Below are 20,193 nucleotides of genomic sequence, written 5' to 3'. Positions count from 1 at the left end.
GAATACGGAGCTATCTGCAGCACGCCGACATATTAACATTTACAGATAACTGATTTCCTGCCATCGGCAAATGCCACGAAGTCATCAGCCTGAGAGAGGCAGGATGGTAATCGACAGTAATTGAACTGGTAGCTGTTCCAGGCGACCTGCGTGACGCTCTACAGGAATTGCTCTGACAGCACAGCCGTGCCTCAGACGGCCCCCGTTTGACTGTTAGCTCCTACGGCCGATGAAAATAGACCATCCACCTTTTCCTGTTTAATTCTGTCACGCGGATGAAATCAAGCAGGACGTCTGTGTTAGTCACACCTACCCCTCGAGTCAGGCTCCCCCCCCACACCCCCTCCCCACACCCAGTAATTAGGATGAGAAGCAGCCGTCGCTCGCGGTGTCCCCCCCCGCCAGGAGGCTGAGATGACTCATTCCCGGCGGGACCTGGTGCCTCGGCGCAACGGAGAAGAGAAGCCATCGGGGGGGGGGGGTTCTAATAGCCTTGGGGAAATCGACGCCCTCCGATGTATATAAACTGTCATCCTGGGAAACAGATACGTTGTAGGGGGCGGGGCGGGGGGGGGGCTGTGGCCATGCCGTTTTGGTTTGTGCCGGTTCTTGCATGGTTTTGTTTTCCTGAGAGGCTAGACTGACAGTTTGGTAGTTCTTTGTTTTGCAAGATGATGGCTTGAGATAAACTTTTTGTACATTTGTGTAAAGGATGTCAGGAAGTTGTTAATGTTCAGTCTTCTGGTGTGGTGTGTGTGTGTGTGTGTGTGTGTGTGTGTTCCTGTCACCTCCGTTTGTGTGTGTTTGTGTTTGATTGGATTTTGCACCTTTCATCCCCCCCCCCATGACAACACCAAGCTGAAATTCGCCCTCAGGGGGTGGGAGATGGGGTTCTTCCATCGGTAACCCCGCCGGGCCTCCGAGCCTCTAGAGGGCGTGCTCTTCCTCCTTGTCGTCGTCGGAGGCCAGGCCCGAGAACAGGTCTAGGTTGCGGCGCAGTGAGGTGAGCACCTGTACCTGCAGATTGGAGACGGGTTCGGGCGAGGCAGCCAGGGCGGCAGTGGCCATGGTGCGGTTCAGCAGTGGATTGGGGGGGTTACTGCTGGGGGGGTGCGTGGCTTTCCAATACGCCTCCAGGTATTCGGCCAGGTGCTCACAAGCATCTTCCAACTGGTTCTCATCCAGGATGATGTCAAAGAGCTCCTGCAGTGAGCATATGCAGTGAACCAGCTCCTAAATTATTCTCTGTTTTGGCCTAAACTTGGCACAATGGTTACAAAAAACCTGCAGTGACAAGGTGACAATTGACATCATGGGAAATTCTAAACCTCAATAGTTTAATTTTCTAAATTTCTGTAATTACTCCATTTACATAGTGATATTTAGGTAGTATAATGACCATTTGTGTTATCTGGCTTGGAAAAATATCCAGTAATATCATAACTGAGCCAACAGGCCGAGACTTTACATCTACTCAGAAGCAATTTGGAAATATTCCCATCCTCCATAATGTGATGTGTTCCCCGTGTGGGCGGGCAGCGTGGGCACCTACCGGGGGACACTGGGCCAGCTTGTCTGCTGCCACCATCTGCACGTTCAGATGTTTGGCCTGGGACTTCCCCCGCGACTTGATGAGCCTCTGGAGGACCTGGTGGGTGGGTGGGTGCGGGGGGGGGGGGGGGGGGGAGGTGTTAGCCAGTAGCCAGTGAACAGTCTTATCAGGTTATCAGGCAGTTCCGCTGGAGGTCACTACCACAATAGGTCTGCAGTTGACGCAGAGTCAGTAAACAGTAAGTAAGTCAGCAATAAAACAACATGTAGGGTTATTCGTCAGTTTAGGAAAGAGGAACAGAGAAAAGTGTTATTTACATCAACACTCAGAGCTTGGCTGCACCTCTCTGAACTATGACACACAACAGAGTGCTGCAGCAGATCTAAAACAAATAAAGCTTTGAAATTCAAAGTGGGCGGGGCTTCCTTTCCCTGTGGACTGATGACTGCTTTACCTGCTTCCCTTCACTTTGTTTGATCCCATTACATTAAACGTTTACATTTATTTAGCCGGCACTTTTATGCAAAGCGAGACATACTTGAGAAAGCAGAGTCAGACAATCCCTAAAGCGAATGGGAGATAAGTGCCTTGTTCAGGGGTCCAGTGGTAGAATCACTCTACCGGCTGCAGGATGTGAACCGACAACCTTCGGGTTATAGGCGCAATGTCTTAACTCACGGAGTTACACACCAGCCTTGAATTTTGGCCCAAGGTTCTGTAACCATTTTAACACTGGCTGAGTGAAGGTGTCTGGGCATCACCTTGGGGGAGGAGATCTTGATGTAGACGATAATGGGGGCCAGCGAGGTCTTGGATAGTTGGGACGGGTGGTTGATGGTGTCGGCGTCCAGGGCCACCAGCTGCAGCGTGCGGGCCAGCTCGAAGATGCGCTCGATCTCGCTCTGCACCTCAGCTGTGGCGAGGTATGGGGGGGGGGGGGACGTTATGCACAGGGACACAGCACAGGGCGGCCGTGCTGGACAATCTGCCCATCGAAACAGGGTGCAGGTTTCACCCCATCCGGTAACGCAGACAAACGCGCATTTGTTTCTGCATGATCTGAACGCGTTTCCAGCTGAGTGGTTAATGCGGTGTCACCTCACCGGCGCCCAGATGAATCAAGCAGACCGGGGAACCACGAGGCATTTCACGTCCCGTCCGGGAGCGGCCAGGAAAATAATAGGAGCTTCCCGTCCATCTGTCTAGTCCAGATGCCTGGCGTTCGCAGGTATGTGGTCCCCTCGTTTGTGCCGAATGACGTCGTGAAGGAAAATCTAACTGAACACTGTGGTAGAATTTTTATTCTTTCTTAGTTGTAGTCCAGTTCAGCTGTGTCTGAAAATGCATTCCTAACTACATGCCCACTGTCTTGGGGGGACAACTGAACCAGTAGAGGGCCTTGATGGGAGGGGTCATGCATCAGGACCCCACGTTGCCGTCCCCTTTCCCAATTTTTTAATTTTCCAAACCACAAAGATGCTCCAAGGGGAGGCATGTTGGTGTGCCTTTAATGCATTGCCGACAGGCAAGTTCTGAAGCCGCCCACTCAAACCGGAGGTCCCCCCGGCACCCAAAGAGGTGGCGGCTGTAATTGGGAACCCGAAAGAGGCCCCTTTCATGGTACCGCAGCTGTGCAGCGGAGGCCCTGATGCGTGACGGGGCCGCTAAATGAGGCTGTCTCTCTGGGAGCATCAAGGGCTGTCTGTGTGAACATCTGAAAAGCCGGACAGGCCCTACGTGTCCCTCATACAGCGGTCCCTAGAACTCAGTGGGGGCCACAGGTGGAGACACCTCTGGCCAGACCTCAGGTGGGCGTCACAATCAGCCGGGGGGGGGGGTGGGGTAGGATGTGGGCTATCACTGACTGAAGGATCAACCCCCCCCCCCCCAACATGGCGGGATGCTGATATATCGCTACGGCGGCCGTGAGATCATTACTCTCCCAGGTCGTAAAGGGAGAAATGTAGTCATTCGGGAGGGGGGGCTACTGATCTCACAGAAAGATGTCAGAACTGAACAGTAGAACCAGATACTGAGCTTGGATCTGCAGTATTTATCACCTGGCATTCAGAAATCCAAAATGAATGCCAGTGTAAATGTATTCACTCTGATATATGATAATAACACAATAACAGACAAGCCTGCAACCCTGACCAGGATAATCAGCTAGAACATGGATGGATGGATGAATGGATGGATGGATGGATGGATGAATGAATGAAAAAATTCCCCAGTAAGTGATTCTTCATTCATGATATAATTAGCAGCACCATGCTCATTCCTGACAAAAGCATTTTAGAAATTGTATCAGACAATGTTAGTGTACATTATACACACAATGCAGCTTGGAGACGGTGGGGGGGGGGGGGGGGCTTGTTGTCCATAAAAGAACCAGCAGCATCATTAAAATAAAGTGACCACTCAGTGCCCATGTACATACATCTGGAACATTCCAACAGCACCAGCATCTTCCTACCTGGACACTGAATAGGGATAAATGAGTCTCTGTGGAACATGCATCTGTTGTTTAGGCAGAAGCCGAAGATGAGTTCAGGCTAGTCGTGGGGGGGGGGCTCTGGGTAACCTAGGTTAGGCACAATCAATCCAGTCTTACCTTGGCTAACTGAAGGAACCCTGCCAGGTAACCGTGCGGTTGCCATGGAGACGACCCCGCATCCCTAACATCTCTCTCACCAATGCAAAAGCTACAGGCGTGTTAGTGCTTTCTCGCAAGCACGTGGACGGAGGCGTGAGGCGGACAGACAGACGGCCAGGCAGACGCAAGGAGATGGATGGGGGGGGGGGGGGGGGGGGCGGAGGGGTGGCAGAGGCGTTCGTTCATAGAAATGGAGAATACGTACCCAGTACGTCTACAGAGTGAGGGAGAGCGTGGTGGACAGGTGGAGGAGGAGGAGGGAGGTGAACAGGAGGACACAGAATGAAAAAGAGAGAAGAGGCTTGATCAGACAAACATTCAGACAGAGCAGGTCCGTTTCAGCTGCTGACCTTACGGTCCCCCTCCCCACGTTTGGGCTCAGACCACTTCCCATACGACTTCCCCCTCCGGCCCTTACACACATGGATGCGTCTAACATCTGTACTGCCATGCGGATGGCTTAAAGGCACAGGCCACGCTGTTTTTTTTTTAACACCGGCAAAAAGAAAACAAAATACTTAACTAAGCTCAACTTAGCTCATTGTAAAGCACAGTCATATTACCTTTCGAAAATAGATGGCAAGAAATGGAGAAACACTGTACTTGAAGGGGCACAAATACTCAGAGTATTATACTATTGCTTACGTATTAACTAACCACAAACTAAGTATTAGCTACATATTAATCTAATGTTAATTCATCATTAATGAATTGTGATGCATGTTTTATGTAAAGCAGTTACTATATTTGTTACTATGTCTGTTCATTCTGTAAACCTTTGTGAACGACTGTAGGAACTACTGAAGGAACAAGTCATGATTATAATGGGTGAAATGCTGATGTCACGCTTGTTTATCATTAATAATAAGTATTTGTGGTCCGCCAAGTAAAGTGTTACCAGAAATTATTCTCCCATCCTCTTTCCAAAGAAGCCTCCCAAAATCGAGAGTTTTGCTTTGTCAGTGTCTATAAAAATACTTTATCTCAGACAAAGCAGCATAAAATGGGATCTACGTGAACCTGACAGCACTGTGTGAGATTGTAAAGTCCTATAATTAGTTTACAGTTAAGTGCTACAGTGGATCACCATTCCTTATTCTGTGATTTGACACGTCTAGACTAATTCTGAACCTGATCGTTTATGCGCTGGTCAAATTGCAACTAGCAGCAGGGCTGTATGAACTCCGCCGCCGCGGGAGGCTATAAATATCACGCCAAGCCAGCCGGTCTCTTTCGGTTCCCTGAAAACACCCCCCCCCACCCCCCTTTCCCTTGTGGTCGCTTTTCAGCGGGGTTTGGACACTGGGTCCAGAGAATCGATTCCCAGCAATCACTTTTGATTGAGAGACAGCGGCAAGGAGTGTGGAGAACCGAGGATGATGGGGACAGAGGGCGAGGTGCGTGAACCCAACCCACGGCCTTCACGGGGCGGCCTATCGTAGCCCGAGAGCACGCGTACTGGTAGGGGGCGGAGTCAACGCCGGCTTTCCGCGTGTCACAATCACATACATGACAGGCACAGTCGCGAGCGTCGTGTGTTATGGTGACCTCGCGGCCGCGTTGTTGCACTGTGGCGGAGTCTTACCCAGGCTGGAACGGGTACTGGACCGCTCAATGATGGTGTGCTTGCTGGGGTTATTCAGCACAGATCGTTTGGCCAGGGAGATGTCCGCCGTCACCCGTGTGATAGATATCCTACAGACACAAACACACCACATACTGTCACTACCGCGCCCCTGCCGTGATCGATACGCTGAGGAGGTCCTACCCACCAGCCCCGCTGACGGATTCGGCGGTCAGCTTACCTGCCTTCAAACTTGTGTTTGAGAAAATCGAAGAGAGCTTTCTGCATCATGTCCGTCACCTGAATCGGAGTGTGAGGGGGGGGAGGTGAAACTCAGATGAGCGTTTCGGTTGTGGGAAACTGAATTTAGATAAACCGCTTCACCTGGACCCGCCATCTGCTCCGGCGAACAAGGGCTCATCCTGATTATGCAGATGAGCGGCTGAGCCAAGCATATAATCTTGTGTATTACAAGGTATAAGAGGCTCGGATTTTTACTCAAAGACTCTAGGAGGATTTTTCCTAGCAGTACAGTACTATGCACATAAATCCTGTCCACTGTATTGTATGAAAACCGTGGTCTTGTCATCATCAGTGATTACGGTAGCTGACTGCAGAGTGGTTGATATGTTACCTTCTTCTGTTTGTTATATAATGTAACCTTTATGTAGCTGATCTAATAGACACTTTTACAATGAAAGTAGCAGAAGAGAGAAATTCTCACAATGCCAGCAGTGTAGGTCTTTGGGTGTAACATACTAAATTACTGCAGAAGAAGATAAATGGGTGTTTTGTAGTTATTTTTTTGTTATATCTTACCTCATAGCCTTTGAGGGAGGGGCCCACCAGGATGATGGGTCTCATGGAAGGTACCACGTCATATGGGGGCACATGCTCCATCTGGACCAGGGCATGGAAGTGGGGGGGGGGGGGGGGGGGCACAGACACTCTGAACACCCTGTGTGCAGTTTGTTCCCTTCTATTCCACCTCGCCTCGGATAACCGCGGACAGCTCTGATACATATTTTTTTCTCTGTTTCAAAAATCCTCTCTACCCCCAGTTATGATTTAAATCAGCGCCAAAGCCGCAGTTATAATTAATACCCAGAATGCCTCTCTGGGCTGGATGTCCAGCCTGGAGACGCTCGCAGGGCCCCTGAGTGCCTCTTACGTTTGCAGGGTTCTGTAGTCGGGCAAACGAGTGCGTCACTCTGTGCTCAAATAGCAACAAATAAATAACATAACAATCAAATCTGACAGCTTAAAATGCAGGAAATGTTTGCATTTAAAATGTCACTCTAGTTACGTAATATATCAGGATATACATCATACTGAACTGTGAAACATAAATGTAACAAAACATTGCTATTGTATCATAGTATGATAATACTCCGAAAGTATTGTATTAGACTATAGCATGACTATATGCATAAAGTATTGTATGAGAGTACTGCATAACTATATACAGCATGACTATAAACAGAAAGTAATGTGTTAGAGTATAGCATGACTATACACAGAAAGTATTGTGTTAGAGTATAGCATGACTATACACAGAAAGTATTGTGTTAGAGTATAGCATGACTACACAGAGCCAAGACTGGATGTCATGCCTGGGTTAGGAAAGTGTGTTACATGTTATGACATGCAGCGTGTCCCATGCGTGGTGTCAGAGGGCAGGCTTATGGTCCAACAGCAGTGCCTGCGCTGTCCTCAAACGTGACGTTGACAGGGTGTAATTGTCTCCCGCAGGCTGCAGCGTTTTGGTTGTCAGGGTATTCGCGCTCGGTTTGCCAGGCACCGACACGGGACCGGGGAACCGCCAAGCTCAGCGCCGCTGGGTGTGGCTCACAATTCCTGCCAGACTGGCCGTTCACATGTGGACCCGACTGGGAGGGGCGGCACAGGGCCACCGCATGACAGCCCCAATGACACTGGCGCACTTCTTAAGAAAAGGAGCTTTCATTGAGAGGAGAGTAAGAGAAAGGGTCTCGGGGAGGGCAGACTCACCGACTTCTGTTTCTGTTTAGCTGGGACGCCTATCATTCGGCACACACAACCCCAGCAAGGGAAAGGGCGGGTGGGGGGGACAAACAGGAACACAAAAACACAAAGGACGTGGGTTATTAACAGGTTAACACCGGGGATATTGGGAGGAGAGAGCTAATATCCAAGGTATTACCTGAGGAATAGATAGCAGGCTGAAATAATACCGAGTGGGCGGAGCTAAAACAGAGACGCTCCGAATGCATCATTTCCATACATCCCTAACATCTCTCCATTTGTTTAAATCTCCATCAATCTTTTCTTTCAAATCTTTGCAATTTTGGCCCGCAGAACTTCTTTGGAGACCTTTGATCCTCTTTAAATTAAATTTCTTTCTTCCGTCATTTCCGGCATTATGAGTTACGATCTGCCTGTCATTATGGGATGCGTTTATCAGGCACCTAGTCATGCTTCATTATGTCGGTACGGTCAACTCGCCCTTCCCAATATGCGCGCGCACACGCACACACACACAAACGGCTCACCGTTACCATAGCGATCAGAGACACTGGGGGCCGGTGGGGGTTTTACAGTGGGAAGCAGCGGCGGGCTCTGGGTTGGTGGGGGAGGCTAGTTAGTGAGTAGATGCAAGAGATGAGGGCTTGCAGAAGGCGGGGGGGGGGGGGGGGGGGGGGGGGCATAAGGTGAGGCGGCAAGCCCGGGCATCCATTCCGGAAGGGAACGGGGCCCCTCCCCAGCGTTACCTTCTTAAAAAAGGGGAGACGGTGGGCGTTGGCCTGTGGGGATGTCACGCTGCCCCCAGTGGCCCTAGGGGAACGGGGCTCAGCCTGCGCTTCTGGGGGCTCCTCTGCGTCCAGGTCCAGGGGATCAACATCAAAAGCCACTGTGGACATTTCCACAGGTGCTGGTAGTGGGTGGGGTGGGGTGGAGGAGGGGGGTCAGATCGGAGAGCAGGGAGGAAGGTCGGGCACGGGAGCGGGACCGGGGGATGAGCCGGAGAGGAAGAGGAACGGGGAGAGAGACGAGAAGGAACGAGAGAAGACAGAGAAGAGGAGGAGGAGGAGGAAGGAGAAGAAGGAAGAAAGAGGGAAAGGCAGAGCAGAAGAGATCATTACAGGTAGAAGATTGTAGTCAAAGAGCGAAACCTGTGATAATGTAACAGAATGGCAGGTAACGACCAAGGAAGGAACAGAAAAAAATCATATAAGCAAAATGGCAGCAAAGTAAGGGAATATGAGAGAGGGAGCGCAATCCTGATGGAGGTCCGGAGGCATGCGAAGAGAGGGAGAGGGGTAGGAGTGAGGAGGAGGTACGTGCTAGGGGAGGGGGGGGACCTTTTCAAATGGAGCGTGAGGGAGTCAATTCAGCTGAGCGCCGCTGGTGCCATAAACAGGGACATTCTAACTTCGGGAGTTCTTTGTATTATGCCTTAGGACATAATTACCCTTTTTTGACTATTATTTACAGCAACATGGAACTATTGTCTGGGAAATACATACCTGGGGTGACGGGATCGCCTGAAGGCTCAGTGAAAAAGAGATATTACTTGGTGACCTCACTTCCTGTATTTTTGACCTCACTTCCTGTATGTCCAGGAACTGATACCAGTTATATTAAGTGACACCTGCTCTCACATTTAAGAACAAATATACTGTAAACCCCCCTGTCATTTTCACAAAAATAGGAACAACCGAAATCACACGTTTGTAGACGAAATCAAGAAGCGTGCTACTTGATATCTGTGGGCTATCGAGGAAAATGGTATCTTATATTTTGGCGCTAATTCAGCACTGATTAACAGACGGTCATGGGTGACAGTACCTGTGCCAGGCGGAGTGGGCCTCCGAGCTCCCGGGGCAACGTCCCCGAGGCTGGAACTCCCCCCAGGCTTACTGTGAGATAAACAGAGGAGCAGGGACACAGGCGGGGGGGGGGGTGAGGCCTGATTGATTACAGCCCGTTTTGTGTGAGATCAGTCACTGACACTGGAGGGCACATGTCACACATTTAGGGGCAGAGAGTAATTAGAGTTGCCAACCAGTCTGTATATTATGAGATATTCCCATAATGAAAAATAAAATGTCGATTCGTCTCGCATTTTCATACAAGGTCAGGGTTTCCCAACAGGTGAAATGCAATTTAATCTGGATGGGCTGGGTGACGCAGCCCCAGCCCAGTACATTTTATTATCAGAGACCTGGGGGTGCTATTCCTTGTTTCTTCAGATTGAAAATCAGGGGAAGTCAAAGGCGAGCAATCTCATCTGTAAAGGGCCAGTGTGTTTTTGGGATGAACTTGTAACGACACAGAGAGAACATACAAACTCCACACATATGGGACCATTACGGGGACCCAGAGGGGTCAGCCGACAGTGCTAACCACTGCACTACCCCGGTCCTATAATTAATAATCTAATGAGGGAGTTGCAGCGAAAGCCCACATACACAATGGCCCTTTCTGGGTAAGATTGCCCACCGCTGCTGTAAATAGTACTTAGCTAATAGCTATGGGTTTGATGGGGTCAGTCCAAGTTAAGGGGCCCAAGTCTAAATGTCTAAACGACAGCGTATGGGCAGATGTAGGAGGTCCGGTCTGCACTGTGATGTGACTATGTGGCCTGTGGCGATGTCGGGCCCCGTTAGTCTGTGAGACCTCACGGCGGTGTGGGATGGAGAGGTCCGATGGTACTTAGGTGCAGCACCGGAGTCGTAATATACACGATTATGGGCGATTACACCGAGCGATTATACTGAGTGATTATACAGAGATCTGGGTGCCGAGGTGAGTATTCCGAGCTTTAGCAGTGAGATAATGATGCCGGAATGTAGGAGGTGTGGCGATTATATTGAGGTGTGGGTAGTGAGATCGGAACGCCACGCTACAGCAGTGAGATAATGGCGCTGAGGTGGTGATGCAGAGGCTACTGGCGGCAGGTGGGCGAGGAGCGGAGCCGCTGGTACCTGGAGCTGAGGCGGTTCTGCCGCATTCGCTGCTCCTGCAGCAGACGGGTGTTCTCCAGCTTGACAGGGCTTGGGATGAAGCCCACCTCACAGCCTTCCTTCACCAGCCGCCCGATCCACCAATCGTTGTTGTATTTCTGCGGACAGATACGCCGCCGAACCAATGGGATCTCAGCCACGTGATACCGGTCGCGTGCCGTTTACGTTTTTGGCCCATTGATGTGGGAGATTAGGGGATCGATACCACGGGCCCTCCAAGGAGTACTAGCAGTCAGACCCAGTCCTCACCTCTTTAATATGCAGGAAGTCTTTGGGCTCGAAGGAGATGGCCATGCCCTGTACAGGGACGTCGTCATTGGGACCCGGATTGTAGCCCACATTTGTCCGCACGGCAAAGGCCACAGGTTTGGTCTTGGATCGGCAAGGGCAGATCGGGGGGTGAGCATGAAAGACAATGAGTAACATTCGCATTCTTTTGTCCAGCTGTCGCAGTTTGACAAAGACTTTCGAACGGATTTCAAGAGAAAGAATGGAATGTCCTCAACATTCTGGCAGTCCATCGCCTGCGCAAGTCAAGAAGAAAAAAAAAAAAAAACACTGACAAGCAGACTGGTTCCAATAACAGCGAGAACCATTATATTTAATGAAATCTTTGCCAGGATCCTCGACGAAGCGGGGGCGGGGCGGGGGGGGGGGGGGGGGGATGCAGGAATGGCCTCTCACCTTGGCTTTCTCGAGTGTGGCGAGGGCTTGTCGGTCAGCCTCCTTCCTCAGGGCCTCGGGATCCTCCTCCAGGGACACATCTGAGTCTGACGGCCGGCTGGTGTAGGAGTCTGCAGAGCCCTGGGGAACAGCGGGAGAGAAGAAGCTCAGTGGGTCTGGCCAGTGCCAGAAGCTGGGCTGTACTGGAGATGGACTTAATAGTGCCATCTGACCATCCGAGTGGCTAATTTTGCATAGGACAAGACCGCAAACAAAGTGGGGCAGAAGATTATAGAGATGACATAACTTCCTCCCTAGTTGAAGGGGAAGACATTGTTTAGTGTGTGCTTATGGGTGAGCGTGTGTTCAGCTGTTCAGAATGACAGATGGACGGAGGCAGCAGTGTCCTCACAAAAGCACGGCCCATGAATACACCAGGCCAGCTACTGTGACGCCAATCTCATCCCTCAGCCATCAAATACAGGGTCTTGTTGGTTAGGGATGGAAAGATGGCTTGGTGGAGAGTTCCCCAGGCTCGCTATAAAAATTCATTTTCCACATGCTGCCCTCCTGGGCCAGGCTGACCCGGGAACAATGCTCAGTGATGGTTGCTACCCAAGTTCTGCATCCATTACAGCAGGCTGCTCACCTCTCCGAGAGGCCTTAGGAGCAACAAGACATTACAAAATATGAAAGGCCTGTACAGTCTTTAAGATGATAATCGGAGGTGTCCGTTGCCTCAGAAGTAAGAAGCCCCTTTCCCAGCTCGCTAACCTTAACCCTAACCCGGCCTAGAAAACTGTTTGTGTGATCTTAGCAGGACTGTGAACTTTCTGTTGGCTGGCTGGAGTGAGATTTTCAATTCCAGACGAGTCTGCACTCACATGCACACGAATTTATGTGTATGTAACGGTTTATTACCTCGTAAAACATCTGCAGGGTTTGCATACTACCCCAACGCTTTTGGTGCAGCTAATTTTAGGTTTATAATGGAATAAAATAGATTTGCCATAAGATTTCTAGCGTGAGCGCGAGTCTGAAAGCGTGAGTGTCACGCCAGATGCGGGAGAGCTGGCAGCCCTGTCTTACATATTATTCTCAAACATGTGAATGCCACAAGATGGCCACTAATGCAGCCAAACTGGAGTGTATAAGTAAAGTGGAGAATAACCGAGCTGTTGTGGGCATTACAGCTTGAAACTTTAGCTCAGTAAATGCTTTGCACCAACTTAGCATGTGGCGATGTGCTAATTAGCAACACAGGTGAGATGGATGTCGCTTAAAAACATCTGTGATGCTGTGTAATAGCTGTTACTTCAATGCACACATGGTCACTGTTCTCAGTAATAGTTTTGTTTGTGTATTTTACCATTTTAATTTAGCAAGTAGGCAGCAACACCTTTTCTTCCTGGCAAATCTCGCCACTCATTGATTTGAATAACCTCAGTACTTGACTGAATAATTTTCACGGCGGTTTTGCTTCAGTTAAGTGTTTCAGAATATGTTACAGCAGTACGTAAACGCAATGCGGAAGCCTTCGCAGAAAGCGTAGCTCGGAAATAGCACGTTGCAGGTCGGTCACTGCATTTTTCGTGCCCCCCCGCGATGCATCATGTCAACTGGATACACAATCCCAGAAGCAAACATTTCCTACTCCAAGGTTATGGGGGGGGGGGGGGGGGGGGGGATGCTGTTTGAGTGAAACAGCAAATGTGTCCAATTCCCTGCTGCATTGATTAACTAATATCCATGTTTTCATTTGTTGTCACTAGGACATGGAGCGGTGCGATACTTTGGATTTCACTGTGCTGATACATTTTATTTCCAGTTGTTGAATGCCCCCCCCCCCCGTTTTTGTAATAAACGAAAACGGAGTCACTGGCCGCATGACCTTATTACACAGACAAAATGTATTTAAGGAGACAACTCGAAAAGAATGACCGAGGAAAACAGAAAACACTAATAATGATGCGCTATTCCCTCTTGTCTCAGCAGGTCATGCAGTTTGTACTTTGCTTGGGACACTGAAGAAAACATTGGGTGCGTTTGCATGATTATAGAAACCGTCTGAAATAATGCGCATTAATCATAAAGACCACAATAAAAATACAGGACAGTTAATGCTCGATGGGAACGGGCTACGTCAGGCTGCCTATTGCTGGTAACGTAGGAGAGCCACGCTGCTAAGGACCGCACCAGAAAATGTAACATTTAGCTGGGGCTCAGATGTCAGAGGTTAGGGCCTGGGTGTATGTCAGGCCCCCACACATGCAGAATAGAGACAAGCTTGGATGTGAAGCACTCAGGCTAAAAATATATCAAGACTTGCGTAGAATTCTGTAGTGGCACAACAAAATGAGGGGTGGGGGATATGCATCCAGGTACAAATTAAAACAGCAACAATGTACAGGTTGTACTTTGTGGTACTATAGTGATAGTATAGTAGCACTTGATGAACCTGAGGAGGGGAAGGAGTAGACTGAGAGTGAAGTGGTTTCTTCACTGGGAGACATAGTTAAGCCATGAAATGTCGGTACAGGAGATCCCCTCAGTGCCAAGCACTCGGAGCACACGCCAGGCTCCCACAGTCGGACCCGACAGCCCTCGCTAAAAAATGACAGCGTAGTGGACCCGAGAGGGGGCTGGGGGGACGGACGGATGGAGTGTTATAACGGCCACTTACCGGCTCTGAGTCATCTAGCCCGTAGAGGTACATCCCCACATGGAGGCTCGACCGAGGGACGCAGAAGAAGCAGGAGAAGGGGGCGCCGCCAATCAAAGTGCCGCAACAAGTCCGCCGGTCGGCAAAGGAGAGGAATGGCGGGGTGGGGGGGTGGGGGGGGGGGCGGGAGGTGCTGCGCCGACGGCTACGCTGCCTTTATCCAGAACACGGATCTGAGATTGTGGAAGCCAGTCGGTCGTTTATGAAACGCATGAAGTGCAGGAGGACTCTGGAGGGGGCCGGCCTGCGGATGCTCCATCTGGGACCTACTGATTAACTATGTGGATGGAAGCAAAGAGCAAGTCTGGGCGGGAGCCAACCTGGCAGAGCGGTTTCTCTGCCACCACCACCACCACCCCCCCCTCTCTCTCTCTCTGTCTTTCTCTTTCTCACTCCCTGTCTATCCCTGTCAATGGGTTCTGCCTCTAATTTAGCTGCCTGCTTCACTTCACAGCTCCTGTTCAAAATAGCTCCCCCACCAGCTGACGCCTGCGCTCCGTTTCCATTGGCCGGGGTCAGGAAAGCACCCAATAGTGTCACAGTAACCGGCACAGCTGCTCGGCACGGCACGAGAGAGAGAGAGAGAGAGAGGAGCGTGGCAGAGATAAAAGCTTTGGTGCGCACGCTGGGGCTCGGCCAATCGCGGGGCCGTCCATGTAAATAACGGGCAGCACATTTGGTATGGTCAATGGGGCGGGGGGGGAGGGTTTACCTCAAAGGCTGATCTCAGAACAGTCGTTTCCTCAACACACTGCTGGAGCTGCCCATCTTAGTGCCCAGTAAAGTGTTCTGCACCTCACAACATCCCCATCCTCCTCGCCAATGCCAGCCAATCCATTAGGGGACACAGGTAGCCTCCCAGGTCACTTCTGCTGATTTCACTTCGTCTCAGACTGGGGGCGCCGGCGGTGATGCTTGCCACATAGCCTGTGACCACTATTGCTCGTCACCACGCCAAGAAGGATGTTTGTTCACTGGTGATGGTGGTGGCTGGAGATTCCCAGGACAAAAGCATTGCTTATTCAAAGGCCATTGAGGAGAAAGCAAGTGGAACTGATTTCACGAGCAAGAATGCATTCTTCAAATCGTCGGTCGTATTTTTCTCATAACAGAAAATGCATTCCCTGATTATCTTTCGCCGTCTAACACGTTTAGCTCTTTAAAACGTCTTCCTGTGCCTCTTGGTTTTCACTCCTGCTACCCAGAAGCACATGTCATTTTGGAAAATGTAGTCATTCGATAACAAATTGCTACGTAGCGATTGCCAGTACTTGTGACCCAAAACACCAAAAGAGGCAACAAATATGCTTAAAATAAGGCTACTACTTACAGAACCAAAGTCAATGCTATTAGGGCTGGTTTCCTGTTGGATTCACCATGAGGAACAACATATTAAACGATTAAATTTATGTTCCCATTTAGATGGTACATTCCGCAGGTTAAAAATACCAGCAGGGATTCTGGATCGTGTTCAGTGTTATTGTACACGGCTGAAAGCATTTCCCAGCTAGGACCATTCAACGCGAGTTCCAGTTAATTAGTCATGCGCAAAATTATACAGTGTGATATCATAATGCATACATTTTTTTGCCCATTTTTACCACAGTTTGAGTCACTTCCACTTCTCCCTCATACACACCTGCCAGGACGCTTTAACACATTTTAATACATACGACGTGATCCATTAATTCACGCCCCTGTCAGCTGATGGCCGCTTCTCACAGTGAGTCACACGACGTCACAACGCTGGAGAACTAGCGCTGCGTCTTTCACCGATGACAGCCGCCGACTCGCCGGTGCCTGACATATCATCAAAGAGGCTCTCCAGCGACAAGACGCCCCTCGGCTCCCCTGCTCCCAAGCAGAACAGCGCTAATTATGCTCTGGCACCGCAAAATTCTGGGTCACAGTTAGCGGGTGGCTGCGGTACAGCATCTCACCAGCCTTTCCTTTGCACTGGTGGACTGATAAAAGGGGCCAGCTAGACTGAAAAAAGGTTTTAAGAGGCTGTTGCAAGGAAAAGATGATGGAACATTTATTGGTCATAGAGACATTTTTTTGAATTGGCTGTGTACTACTACAAACCGCTTTCCTTTGTATCTTGTAATTCAGGTTATCATGTCCGTCCATGACAGACAGCGTCTTTAAATTATGTTCTGTTTGGTGTTTAATGTATGCTGTATCTGACTTTAACTAACTGACCGCAGCAAATTCCTTGAACACACTGGGTCCCTGGTGAATTAAGTCTGACACTGAATTCTGGTTTTCCCATCTCTGTTAAGTTTGTTTTGCTAAATTAAATAGAATTCTCATACCTGTGTATGCAGTCTACATCTGTCTTGCTCTTCCACAAATGTCTACAGTGATATTAGCATAAATCCTTTAAACTGAACGAGCTGCATTTTGTTTGTTTTACTTCAAATATGGGCTGTCAAATGCCAGATTCATAAATTATACATTAATTGTCTCAAGTCGGCCATATTTACCTTCAAACAGTCTACACCTGTGTATGTCTCCATGAGCAAAATGCGTGACCAATCATAACCGATCTTGACACAAGATGTTGACATCCATTGCAATGCTATGCGGACACGCTCCGATGCTGTGTGGTCCACCGCAGTCCTGCGGGTGGACTGGAAATGTGCATTTATTACAGGAACGAATGCTTATCATCCACTATTCTTTCAATGGCACTGTGACTAATGCCTAGTCAAAACTGCACCTGCTCTGTATGGATATGGGTCAATAGAAGCGCAGGAAAATGGAACCCATGGGGCTGCTGGGGTGGGTGGGGGGAGGCGGTGTTACGTTATGCGGTACTTCAGGGAAAGCGGCGGCCCCACACAAAAATGTGACCATGCCGTCATCGCACATCCCAGACTCCACATCCGTGACACATCCTCGTGTGGGCGCCGGCCGTTGTAGTCATGCTCCAGACCTATGAAACTGACTAACCAGACTAGTACAACTACCTAAAGAACCAGCAACTCAAAGATATAGGCTTTCTAGAAGGAACCACCAGCCACACGTATGATTTGATATTCCGCAGACGGCAGGAGTTGCTGTCCTGCCTGCGAGTCGGTTACGGTTCTCTAAGTTGTCAGTTCCGGGTCCAGTAGGTTTCTGAATATATTTTAAATGAATTTACAATTGAAACACTAGATAAAGAACCGAAAAACATAAAGTAATTACAAGCTGTGGGGTATTAAAAAATAATATATCACTGTGCCCTTGACATCTGGATAACATTCATGTCACCCTCAATGACCCCCCAAAACCTCTAAATGATGACAGGAGTTGCTACTCAAACTTTAGTTTTATGATGTCACCTGTCTTCAGTTCCACTCAAAGCATGCAAGGAATTTCCATCAGCTCTGAGTCCTTCTCCCAGACCTCCATCCTCACCCCTTTCTTGCTCTGAAACCCCGACCGTTTGCCCATGAGAGCCTGCAAACTGTGATTAATAAGATGGACAGGCAGTGACACCTGGGTCGCAATATTTCACAGAATATTTCTCGGGAGGGTTGCCCACCGAATCGACATGGTGTGCTGTAGGGTGGCACACACAGAAGGATTTAAACACTGTGATGGAATGAAGGGAAACCAGGCAACGGAACAAAGAGGGTCAACGTACGTAGAAAATGCCACGCAAACAATACTGGGAGCTATGGGAGAGAATATTAAAATTACCACTGGTGGCATTAAATTGGAGCAGGATAAACAGGCAACAATCTAAAGAAATTGAAATATTCAATATCTTCCTTTCAACATTAAGAATGCAAGTATCCAGAGCTAATAGGAAATAAATGTGGAATTTCTCAGAAAGTCTATCACAGGACTCTCGCTCACTCACACACTTAATAATAAGTGTAATTCAGCTGAACTTCAGGATCTGTAGTAGGAGGCCAACTAGGAGGTACCAGAGATGCCTGCTGACTCATCTTACAGGCCAAAACATGTGGGGTCTGGTTAATGCCTCAAGAAAATGATGTAATTCCATGCGCCATGTTCTAAGGAATCCACGGGACTGTTACTGCCACTGTCGCTCTTCCTCAGTAAGGCCCCTGATGGACACTCACGCTTGACTGCAAGGTGCCATGTAATCATTTCAAGAACTGATACATTGAGCTGGAATCTATTTTTGGTCCCCAGACCCATCAGAATCAGCCCTGAGCTGTTAGTGTAACTTCCTGTGCTGTGTTACTGGGCCACATTCATTTGGCAAACTTATTGGCGCGTTCAGCTTCTGCCGTTTGTGAAATCATTACCAGGGAGATGGATTTTGCTTGTGAGACACGTCCTGCTGGAAGCTCTGTACAGAGTGTAGCTCCGCTTTAAGGAATAGCAGAGTATACCTCAAGATAAGGAAGCACAATAGATGTTCCGGTGTCAGTGGGTGGATGAAAGAATGGGAAGAGGGTTAGGGTTGTGTGCGGTGTAAATTCGAAGGTTCTGCTTAGAGCTTCTGCAAACACACTAAAAATGAATATACTCCTCTGGTGGGATTGCAGTGCTAAGCATGTAAATCGTTGTACATTTAAACGCCTTTAAAGTTGTCGTGTTTTGGTCAATTCCATCACACCCCACTTGACGCAATGACAGACACAGGAAGCACAATGGAATGTCGATACAATGTAGCAGGAATCAGTCATGTCACACACCAACCATTCTGAGGCGAGGGGCCACACGTGGCAAGACCAAAAGGGCTAGCTGTCCGGTTAGCTGCCTGCTGAGAGATGTGAAAATGCGCTACCCTGCGTGTGTGTTCGTGCGTGTTTCTGGGGGAGTCTTTCCTGATGCGGACGTTGCACGGTAACCTTCGAGGGTTCGTGGGATGGCTGAGCAAGCGATTGGCTAGCCAGCTTCGCATATTCGTGTGCGAGGGAGAGAGGAAGAAAGATGTCATCAGCCTGCAATAGCAAGCCCACTCGTTTATCTGCATGTCCGTGTCTTCTTCATCATCACGGCCGGCGATACTGGGTTTGGCTTACGGAGGTTTTTCCGATAACCCATTAACCAGGACGTACGCAAAAGTTGTGAGAGTGACCATCTGGGTGCTATACAGCGGCAAATGCCATAAAAAAGCATGAAACCCCAAGAAAATGGCAGACAAGAAAATGACACGAGGCAAACACCTTCACTGTCAGTAAAAAGGGTGCAGCCCCGGTACACTTTTATACCCCAAGGTACAAATGACATTGATGTACCCCCCAATTGTACAAAAATGTTCCTCAGAGTCTATTTCTGTACCTTAAAAGGTACATTTACCTACAGCTAGGGTACAAATGGCAGACCCTTGAGCCCCAGTGACAAGTAATCCTGAAATACACAAACTGGTCCTTTTTTCTGACAGTGAATGTTTGTGTATGTGGTGATGAGAGGGTGGGGGGCGTCTGTCGGTGTTTGGCACTACAAGAGAGGCGTTTGTAGCCCCTAGAGATGTAGCTGTTAAAACTGGCAGCACTGATGATGAATCGAGGCCACTAGTCCGTATTAGCAGAGCATGCAAATGGAGGGATGAATTGATACACGCATGAAGACAATCATCTAAATACATCCACCTCTGGTTTTATCGGACCCTGATGTTCTGAGGATGAGCTCTGTGTGGACTGAACACGTGGGCGTACTGAGGTCTTCTCGGGGAGCGCAATCGAGAGAAGTGTTCCGTCTCCACGCAGGGAGTCACCCCGTGGTGTGTGTCGTCACGGCGCCCGGCATCACGGGGCTGCCTATCCCTTTGCCTAGCAACCACCCAGCTCGCTGTGCTCGTCAGCCAGAACTGGGTTAACGGCAAAAGGCCGATCCAGGAAAAGAAAATGAAAATCCTGACAACTTTACCATGGTGAATGGCACCTTTTACCAAGCCAGTGCAAACACCACAGTGGTAATAATAGCAGGAAAGTACCCACATGGTGACGACATGTACTGTGGACAACCGGTCAAAACAAGCAGAAACAACCACTGCCCATGAAATTCAGGTACAGAATTTCCCTGGCAGGATTCAAATAAAAATCAGATCCCCAAAATGCT

At 49.2% G+C, this 20,193-nt stretch overlaps 1 protein-coding gene across 4 annotated transcripts in view; it reads right to left on the bottom strand.

Moving 5' to 3' along the window:
- The window catches only part of cacnb1 (calcium channel, voltage-dependent, beta 1 subunit), a 34,015-nt gene that overhangs the window by 4,672 nt on the left and 9,150 nt on the right, over positions 1-20,193 (bottom strand). For 2 of the 4 annotated variants that reach the window (XM_049003165.1, XM_049003164.1), the window contains 11 exons: positions 11,463-11,582; positions 11,028-11,150; positions 10,740-10,876; positions 9,601-9,671; positions 8,523-8,683; positions 6,592-6,672; positions 6,014-6,072; positions 5,794-5,903; positions 2,314-2,465; positions 1,553-1,648; positions 1,018-1,203 (listed from right to left, as the gene is read on the bottom strand). In XM_049003165.1, the coding sequence (XP_048859122.1) occupies positions 1,018-1,203; positions 1,553-1,648; positions 2,314-2,465; positions 5,794-5,903; positions 6,014-6,072; positions 6,592-6,672; positions 8,523-8,683; positions 9,601-9,671; positions 10,740-10,876; positions 11,028-11,150; positions 11,463-11,582 (1,296 nt within the window). Of the gene's footprint in view, positions 1-1,017; positions 1,204-1,552; positions 1,649-2,313; positions 2,466-5,793; positions 5,904-6,013; positions 6,073-6,591; positions 6,673-7,782; positions 7,812-8,522; positions 8,684-9,600; positions 9,672-10,739; positions 10,877-11,027; positions 11,151-11,462; positions 11,583-20,193 lie in introns of all 4 variants that reach the window. The other 2 variants (XM_049003167.1, XM_049003166.1) reach the window with 1 other exon arrangement.

This window comes from Brienomyrus brachyistius, unplaced genomic scaffold (genome assembly GCF_023856365.1).
Source record: "Brienomyrus brachyistius isolate T26 unplaced genomic scaffold, BBRACH_0.4 scaffold75, whole genome shotgun sequence".
Lineage (NCBI taxonomy): Eukaryota > Metazoa > Chordata > Actinopteri > Osteoglossiformes > Mormyridae > Brienomyrus > Brienomyrus brachyistius.
Note: the sequence above shows the minus strand (reverse complement) of the source record. Positions and strands in the feature narration are given on the sequence as shown.